This window comes from Triticum aestivum, chromosome 2A (assembly GCF_018294505.1).
Source record: "Triticum aestivum cultivar Chinese Spring chromosome 2A, IWGSC CS RefSeq v2.1, whole genome shotgun sequence".
NCBI lineage: Eukaryota > Viridiplantae > Streptophyta > Magnoliopsida > Poales > Poaceae > Triticum > Triticum aestivum.
In genome coordinates, this window is record NC_057797.1 from 37620310 (window position 1) to 37630145 (window position 9836).

At 46.4% G+C, this 9836-nt stretch overlaps 1 protein-coding gene across 1 annotated transcript; it reads left to right on the forward strand.

Moving 5' to 3' along the window:
• Positions 1 to 3825: 3825 nt before the first annotated feature.
• Positions 3826 to 5404, forward strand: LOC123184538 (high-affinity nitrate transporter 2.1-like). The gene has a single exon (XM_044596639.1). The coding sequence runs from the start codon at positions 3826 to 3828 to the stop codon at positions 5311 to 5313; it is 1488 nt and encodes a 495-aa protein (XP_044452574.1). The 3' UTR covers positions 5314 to 5404.
• Positions 5405 to 9836: the final 4432 nt, after the last annotated feature.

The following is a 9836-nucleotide window of genomic DNA, read 5'->3' on the forward strand; positions in this document are numbered from 1 at the left end:
TGGTCGTGCGGGACGCCTGTACTAGAATTGCGTGCACTTCGGTTTTTTCTTCGGTTATCGGTTAACTACCGAACCGGCCGATTTTAATTCGGTTATTAAACATAGAAACCGAATTTGAATATAGCAGCAGCAAAAACCGAAAATTTGGTTTTTTCGGTTTCGGTATTTGGTTGGTCGGTTTTTATGCCCACCCCTAGAAAGAAGGAGATAGTTTCACATCAACTAGGAAAATTAATGGGCTATGAAGATGCCCATCAATTGATATCGATGCAAGTGAGTAGGGATTGCCATGCAACAAGTGCACTAGAGCTATAAGTATATGAAAGCTCAAAAAGAAACTAAGTGGGTGTGCATCCAACTTGCTTGCTCACGAAGACCTAGGGGAATTTGAGGAAGCCCATCATTGAAATATACAAGCCAAGTTCTATAATGAAAAATTCCCACTGGTATATGAAAGTGACAATATAGGAGACTCTCTATCATGAAGATCATGTCGCTACTTTAAAGCACAAGTGTGGTAAAAAGATAGTAACATTGTCCCTTCTCTTTTCTCTCATTCATTTTTTTGGGCTGTTTGGCCTCTTTTTTTCCTTTTTTTTCTTTTTCGTCTGAAGTCTCATCCCGACTTGTGGGGGAATCATAGTCTTCATCATCCTTTTCCTCATTTGAGACAATGCTCTAATAATGATGATCAGCGAGGAAGCAATGTGCTCTTTTATTGTGCTAGCCGGAGGCCCTCAGAGAGTGTAGCATCAACTCGTACCAGCTAGCCAGACGCGACAACGAGCCGGCTGCAGGAGGCAGCCGGATAACAAAGATGGGGGCAACCAGAGCAATCAGCCGGCCCCACGAATAGCCGCCTCCCGAGCGAACTCCCGCAACAACGTTCATGACCGTCTGGGGCCACTGGGCCCCGGAGTCGGCGAAGACGCCCGCTCCCGCCTCGACACGATAGAAATCTCCCGCAAGCTGGAGGAGGAAGACATCGAGGGACATCTGTGTATCGGGCCACGCATTGCGAAGGAGCCGTTCCCACCCGACTTCACCCTTCCCCGGAGCACGTTCAAGTATGATGGCGGCACCAAGAAGACTGGCTCAACGACTATGTGATGGCCGTCGCCATCATAGGCGGCAACAGGCAAGTTGCGGTGCACTATGTACCGCTGATGCTGCAAGAATCGGTGCGCACCTGGCTGAAGAGCCCGCCCAAGATCAGCGTCAACTCCTGGCTGACTGCAAGGAAGTTTTTGTCGGGAACTTCCCCGACAACTACAAGCGCCCTGGCGGGCCACAATAGCTAGCCGCCTGCGTCCATGGCAGCGGCGAGTCGGATCACGACTACCTCACAAGGTGGTCCAGCCTGCGCAACTCCCGCGAAGGGGTGGCGGACGTATAAGCCATCCAGTTCTTCCGCGACGGCTGTGAGACGGCACGATGCTGAAGCACAAGATCAACCGGTCGAACCTGACGACCCTGACAGCCCTCGACCGTCGCGGACAAGTACGCCATGGCCGACTCGGCCATGAAGACGCTGATCTGGCTGGATCCAGCCGGCAAGATACTCCCCGAGGAGCTGGTGAGGGACCAAGCCGCCCCCAGCAACAACCAGAACAACCGCGACAACCGGAACCGGGACAACCATGACGACCGCGGCTACTATGACAACCGGGACAACCGAAAGAGACCCGACGCAGTGGCCAAAGAAAGATACGAGAACCGGCTGGTTGGTGCAGCTGACGACCAGCCGATCGGAGCAGGCGGAAACTGCTACCCCCGCAAGCGAGATGACCGTCCATGTACCAAGACGAAGTACACGCTCGAGCAGATGCTCGATTCCCCATGCAAGTACCACAGCCTAGGCGGCAAGCTCGCCAACCACACCACCCTCCAGTGCAGCTGGACGCAGCACCTCATGGGAAGCGAAGGACTACCACATCCACCACAGGCAAAATTAGCAAATCTAACCTTAAAACGAAAGTATTTCATAAACTAAACTGTTTTAGAAAATATTTCACACTGCTGACCCTTTTGTGCAGCGCCCGACAACAAGGCGCTGCATTCTACTGTGCAACTCCTTACAGCTAGGCGCTGCACAGTGTAGTGCAACTTCTTAGAGCTAGGCGCTGCACAGTGTGGCGCCTAAGTGTTAGGCGTTGCACAGTAGAGTGCAGCGCCTTAATGTCAGGCGCTGCATATTAAAGGTCAGCCGGGTGAAATACTTTTAAGAACAGTTTAGTATGTGAAATAGTTTCGTCCTGAGGTCGAATTTGTGCCTTTTGCCTCCACCACCACCACCTCCTCCACCGCAGAACGACAACAACTGCAAGGAACCAGCAAGACAGTCGGCTGCTCCAGCCGGCAGACAGCGCGAAGACTACCCCAGGCGGGATGTAGCCTACATCATCTCTGTCGGCCGAGTGGACACCAGGGTACAGGAACAATTCGATTCTCAATAGCCACACAATGATTACACAAATAATAGCAATAGCTAGACAAATAATAATTACGCCCTCCGTCCCAAAAAAAATGTCTTAGATTTGCCCAAACGTGGATATATCTAAACTTGTTTCAAGTCTACATACATCAATATTTGGACAAACAAAAAACACATATTTTAAAACAGAGGGAGTGCTTCTTTTGCATACATATGGTTGCAGTAATTCCAAGTTGTGAGCCATTCTTACAAAACATAAACATCTTTGTTGAGATAATCTACTGTTATGAATCTTGTGCCACCAGCCTGCCCACTCTGCGTGATTTATATCAAATCATAGGAGCCAAGAGCTTAGAAGGTTTATTGCTAGATACAGCTGAAGCAGTAAGATGTTCATAGTGGAGTCATTTTTGCCAATGATCCCGAGCTAGCCGAGCTAAGGCCTCCTTTGGTTCATAGGATAAAAATGTTGTAGGAATAGGAAAATCATAGAAAGTGAGATGACATGCATCTCAATTCCTATAAAGAAAAGGATGTCATTTGATGCACAGGATAGGAGTTTTTTCATTGAGTCTTAGCTAATGTTTTTTTTCCTCCAAAATGTGAAGGATTGATTTTTATCCTACATAGGAATAGGAATCCATTCCTACAAACCAAATGGCCTGAAAGAAAATTTTCCTGTGCAAATCTTATCCTATAGAAATCCTATAACATTCCTACAAACCAAACCAAAGGAGGCCTAAAGTTGCCATGTTGACAGGTCACGATGTCAAGCTTTCTTGACAGCACTATACGTGAATAGTCAACTCTTGTGTGCAATCAACAGACTAAATATAGTAGCGAATAATGCCAACATGGTTTCCGTCAATAAAAATATAAGTACTCCTACTAGTACATCATGTGGTAGAAGTAATCATGCATGCAGTGCACTTATCGATAGGAATCAAAGCTTAATAATAGTGACTTAACTCGGCAACCCTGATAGGTCCGAAGGGACATACATCACATCATTTTGTGCAAGTTGCCAAGTAGAGTAGTATGTCGATTCTTGCTGTTGTTCACAGAGACTTGGTATATATTCTGATCCTTGGTTGATCCCAAGGGGTGAGGCTTGTACAGAAACGGAATTTCCTAATACTACTATTTTTAGATTCAACGCTCCCTTAAGTCTTAAACTAAAATCAAAGCCATGATCCATCTCTGAGCTGAGCTGTTTCCGTGGGATGATCATGAATGAAGCTAGCACTTGACAAGATGTCAACGCTTGCCTGTGATGCCGGTGCTATAACTAGCAAACAGAAGTGGGATTCAAAGCACACACCACCATAGCAGAGCTCGAGATCGAGAGCAATCAGCAAAAGAAGAAACAGATGGAGAAAATGGAGACGGAGATGGCGGCGCCGGCCAAGATCTTCCCGCTGCCTGTGGACTCTGAGCACAAGGCCAAGTCCTTCAGGCTCTTCTCCTTCGCCGCCCCGCACATGCGCGCCTTCCATCTCTCCTGGATGGCCTTCTTCATCTGCTTCGTCTCCACCTTCGCCGCGGCGCCGCTCATCCCCATCATCCGCGACAACCTTAACCTCACTAAGCGTGACATCAGCAACGCCAGCGTGGCCTCCGTGTCCGGCTCCATCTTCTCGAGGGTCGCCATGGGCGTGGTGTGCGACCTCCTCGGCCCCCGCTACGGCTGCGCCTTCCTCGTCATGCTCACGGCGCCCGCCGTGTTCTGCATGTCCCTCGTCCACGACCCGGCGGGCTACATCATGGTGCGCTTCCTCATCGGCTTCTCGCTCGCCACGCTCATCTCCTGCCAGTACTGGATGAGCACCATGTTCAGCGGCAACATCATTGGCGCCGTCAACGGGCTTGCCGCCGGCTGGGGCAACGTCGGCGGCGGCGCCACGCAGCTCGTAATGCCACTCGTCTACGAGGCCATCCGCAGCAGGTGCGGCGCCACGCCCTTCTCGGCCTGGCGCGTCGCCTACTTCGGCCCCGGCACGCTGCACATCGTCGTTGGCATCATGGTGCTCACGCTGGGGCAGGACCTCCCCGACGGCAACCTCTGGAGCCTGCAGAACAAGGGCCAAGTCGCCAAGGACAAGTTCGCCAAGGTGGCCTGGGGTGCCATAACCAACTACCGTAGCTGGGTCTTCGTGCTCCTCTACGGATACTCCGCTGGCGTCGAGCTCTGCACCGACAATGTCATCGCCGAGTACTACTACGACCACTTCCACCTAGGCCTCCGCACCGCCGGCACCATCGCCGCCAGCTTCGGACTGGCCAACATTTTCGTGCGCTCCATGGGCGGCTACTTCTCCGACGTGGGCGCGCGCTACTTTGGAATGCGCGCCCGTCTCTGGAACATTTGGATCCTCCAGACCGCCGGCGGCGCCTTCTGCTTCTGGCTCGGCCGTGCCTCGAGCCTGCCCGCTTCCGTCACCGCCATGGTCCTCTTCTCCATCTGTGCCCAGGCCGCTGAGGGCGCCATCTTCGCGGTCATACCCTTCGTCTCCCGCCGCTCCCTCGGCATCGTCTCGGGGATGACCGGCGCCGGCGGGACCTTCGGCGCGGCCTTCAACCAGCTGCTCTTCTTCACTTCGTCCAACTACGGCACCGGGCAGGGGCTCCAGTACATGGGCATAGTGACAATGGCATGCACGCTGCCGGTCATGCTTGTGCACTTCCCGCAGTGGGGCTCCATGTTGTTCCCAGCCAACGTCGGCGCTGACGAGGAGAAGTACTACGGCGCGGAGTGGTCGGAGGAGGAGAAGAGCAAGGGACTCAACGCCCGCACCGTCAAGTTCGCCCAGAACTGCCGATCAGAACGCGGCAGGCACCGCAACGTCATCCTCGCCAACGACACCAACCAGCATGCATGAGTATTTTGGTTGGATTGAAATGTACCCAAAAACAAGGATGACACGTCTTGGTCGACTAGCAATGGCAATATATATTATAGTATATCTTCATCATCAAGATCCTTTCTTTTATCATTAAATCATTAAACGCCAAAACTATCTTCAATGGAATAAGGATTGCATGTGGGTGAATTTCAGGTCCTTGTTTAACAGTTGACATAAATTAAAGAGGTTTGATATGGCAGTCTATGATGTGGGAAGTCTAAGAAGTTTTAATAAGAGTACAACTATGAACTGAGATAAAAATGCAATATTTTCTACTGTCTATCTTGAGATAACAATCCTCATGATATTATGTGAAGTCAACCGCACCAATATTTGCCTACGGGAACGTTGCTATGAGGCTGGGGTTATTGATATAGTCTCTCCCTCCGGCCGATCATCAATGTGGGAATAACGGAAATTCACAGTGCCTCAACCGCATCCACCGGAAGACCCTTAATTACTAGGGACGTGCCAGTAGGCATATCATCAGCCCCCGAACCGAGGAGAGGAGGTTATAGAGGACTTTGACCAATGACGGACAGTGCCGCGGCTAGATAACGCGTTCGCGGTCTGTTTTGATCAAGGTCACGACAATAATCCTTCCGCAGGTTCACTTACGAAAACTTTGTTACGACTTTTCCTTTCCTTAAATGATAAGAGAGAATTTCTTTTTTAACATCGTGTTTAAATTTTATGCCCTATTTGACATTGATAAATAACTTTTTCCCTATGTAACAATGAGCCTAAATTGCGGTCCCGTGCATCGCCCGCTCAGAAAAAACAAGTATTTGACCTAGCCAGCCGCCCCTCCAAAAAGCTAGGGTACTCTGCCTCCCGCCGGCGTCGGCGTCGGTCCGTCCCGTCTTCGGTGGCCTTAGGACCATGGAGGCGGAGTGGATCTCGCCCCTTGCCGGTGGGAGGGCTCCGTTTTTAGATCTTTTTTTTATTTTTGTTAGGGTTTGCGTCCTACTCAGGAAGGCGAGACGGCGGCGGCTCCCTGAAAATGGAATAAAGGTCTCCCCGCCTAACCCCCGTTCCGGTGATGTGTTGAGCATCATCGGTGGGCGTGTGGAATTGTGTCTCCGGCTGATCTGTGCTTGGTGGATTTGCTTGGATCTGTTTGTCGTTCGTCTTCGTTCGTGTGTTTTCAGGTTGGATCCTTTTAATCTACACTCTTCATCTGCGGTGGTTGCTGTTCTGGTGCGTTGGTTCTATGGGGCCTTAGCACGACGACTTCCCGACTGTCTACTACAACAAGGTTTGCCCGGCTCCGATGAGGGAGGGGCGATGGCAGCGGCGCGCCTTCGGCTCGCTTCAGTGCTTGTAGTCGTCGCTAGGTGTTCTACGAATCTGGATGTAATTTTTATTATTTCTAGTATTCGTTGTACTACCATGATTGAAGATGAATAGATTGAAAGTTTTCCCCGCAAAAAAAAACAATGAGCCTAAATTGTATGTCTTTTATGACACATCAGACCATTTTGAGCCTCTAAATGACACTTGAAAATACCCTTTTGTCTCTCATGTGGTATGTTTGTGCCCGCATACTGTTTGATGACATTTTTATCATCTTTATTAATAATTATTATACTATTATTTGTTGGATTTTCTTATGGAGCTCTCTTTTTTGCATGGTAATACGTGTCTCATTTATAAAATAAAAATCCAGTTACAAGGCACGTAAGCATCAACATTACAAGGATTTTCTTATGAAGCTCGCATAATCCATTTTGAATGTCTGAGTTAGCTTTGTACGCAATTGTACGTAGATACATTATATAGTGGATGCATACACTGTGGATGCATACACTGATGGTCTATCATTAGCTTTGTACGTGGTGAATGGCAAAATTGCCCACCTACAATTGCATGCATGCATCGAAGGCCATGCACGGCAGTAGCTCTGTACGAGGCTTATGGCTCTAGCAGATGTACACATACACTTCTGAATACCCACACCTCTGGGCTGCACATACAGAATACACATAGCCATGTATGTGTGTGCGTGTGTGTACGTGCGTGTTTGTGTTGCTGCGTGTGTGTGTTGTTGTGTGTGTGCTGCATGCATATGTGCTGTTGTGTGCACGTGTGCGTATGTGCTGCTGCGTGTGTGCTCCTGCCGATGCGTGTGTGTATGCTACTGCCCCGCACACACACATATCACATGAGGGGCAAAAGGGTCTTTTCATATGTCATTTATGCTTAAAATGGACGAAAGTGTCGTAAATGGCATAAAAATTTAGCTCATTGTTAGATAGGGAAGAAAAAGTTTTGCAGTGTTAAATAAGGAAAGAAATGGCAAAGGGGTCTTTTCATGTGTCATTTATGCTTAAAATGAACGGAAGTGTCGTAAATGGCATAAAAATTTAGCTCATTGTTAGATAGGGAAGAAAAAGTTTTGCAGTGTTAAATAAGGAAAGAAATTTAAGATAGTGTTAAATAAGGAATTGTTTCAAGTGATAAGCTTCAATGGACTTCTCTCGACGTCGGGCGTGGCGAACCGTCCCAGTCGCCGCGATCCAAACACTTCACCGGACCATTCAATCGGTAGGAGCGACGAGCGGTGTGTACAAAGGGCAGGGACGTAGTCAACGCGAGCTGATGACTCACGCTTACTAGACATTCTTCGTTGAAGACCAAGAATTGCAATAATCTATCCCCATCTTTATCTTCATTCAACCAAATCTGACCATATCTGATCGAAAGAAGCTACCTGACCACAGGTAGCGACGCCGAATTACTCCATACAGAAAATAGTAGCTGGTGTGGCGAATCGAACTTGCAAGCTACCGTCTGAAATCTAATATTATGACCAACTAAGCTAGCTTGTGTTGCGTGGATAAAAAAGGTTGATTCGCCTGTAAAATAGTCCGACATCGTTTCCTTACATCCAATCATGCTAATTTATATACGTCTTTGATATTTCTGAGTAACAAGGAGCCATCTCGAAAATCATTTAGGAAGGAAATAAGCCAACCGTTGTAAGGACGGAAAGAGGGATCGAATAGAAGAATAAAGAAAGAAAGATGGCTTGAATAGAAGAATAAAGAAGGAAAAAGGAAATAAATAGGGGGAAAGAATAAAGAAGGAAAACAGAAGGAAATAAAGAGGGAGTAGAAGGAAAGAATAAAGAAGAAAAGAGGGATTTCAGTCTGTGATAGAGAACAATAATAATAAAGAAGGAAAGAGGAGAATTTAACGTGAGACGCGCCATGACGCTCAACTTTCTCTTGCTAGAACGAAGTAGTGTGAACAGAAACAAACGTAGACAATGAATTGGATCTTTTTTATCATGTTTTATTTCTATTATTATTCTGTCAAGTTTAAAGTGGAGAAAAGAAAGGAGACGTGAAATCTTTTTTTAACCGAGAGCTCTAAACATGTAGGAGTACGTGTCAAAGAGGATGCATCTTCTTTGGTCAAGTTTTTCTTCTTTTCATCAAATTACAAAATTGGTTACAGAAGTGTAAAAAAAATTGGTCGCACGCAAACATTAAAACTTAATGCATGGTTTGTTAAAGTAAATAATTAACACATGTAGTTTGATTAAAATGATCAAAAAAATGTACAGTGGATTAAAATAAATAATATGGTTATTTTCACAAAAATAATGAGTTAAAATGTAAGTACGCACAATTTTCCTAGATCAACAATTGGTACATGATGATTCGTCTTTCCTATGCCCTATGTTTGAGCATGACTACAGCTAGCTTGAGAAGAAAAGTTAGTGCACGTCTCCAAACTCTATCGTATGGCAATTGCTTAACTCTACTTTGTTTCAGTTCACAAATATTAATGAGGAAAAATAGCATGCTATTTTTTATAAGCACAAACACAATTAGTGCATGTTATGGTTTACAGATGTGCAAATAAATCTGGTCACTCACAAACGTTAAAACTTAATGCATGGTCGGTTAAACTAAATAATGAACGCATGCAGTTTGATTGATAAAAGTTCAAAAAATGTATAGTGGATTAAAATAAATAACATGATTTTTTCCAAATAAATAGCAAAAATATGAGTAAAAACATTAATTTAATTCAAGTATAGAATAGAGAAATCCAATTGGTTGCTCATGTAATGGTTTGATTCTTTATTGCGGAAAATCATTAATTTTCTTCATAATCTTAAAGTGATTTTGGTAGCTAGCCAAAACATTTAGTTACTCTCTCCGTTCTGAATTACTTGTCGCAGGTATGGATGTATCTAGATGTATTTTAGTTCTAAATACATCCATTTCTGCGACGAGTAATTTGGAACGGAGGGAGTACAATAAAAGGTTGCAAAATTTGATTGTATGTACTATTAATAACCTATGTGCTATTTATTATTCATGATAGGAAGTTATGTTAAACATGCTCAACTCATTTCTAGCAGCGTTCGCTTTGCTTTGTAGCAAAGTACGACAATAGTCTCGGGCACTACGACCACTATCAGTGACGGCGGGAAGGAGGATAGGCGGTGACATGGGATGGCATCATGTTGAAAAAAAGGATGT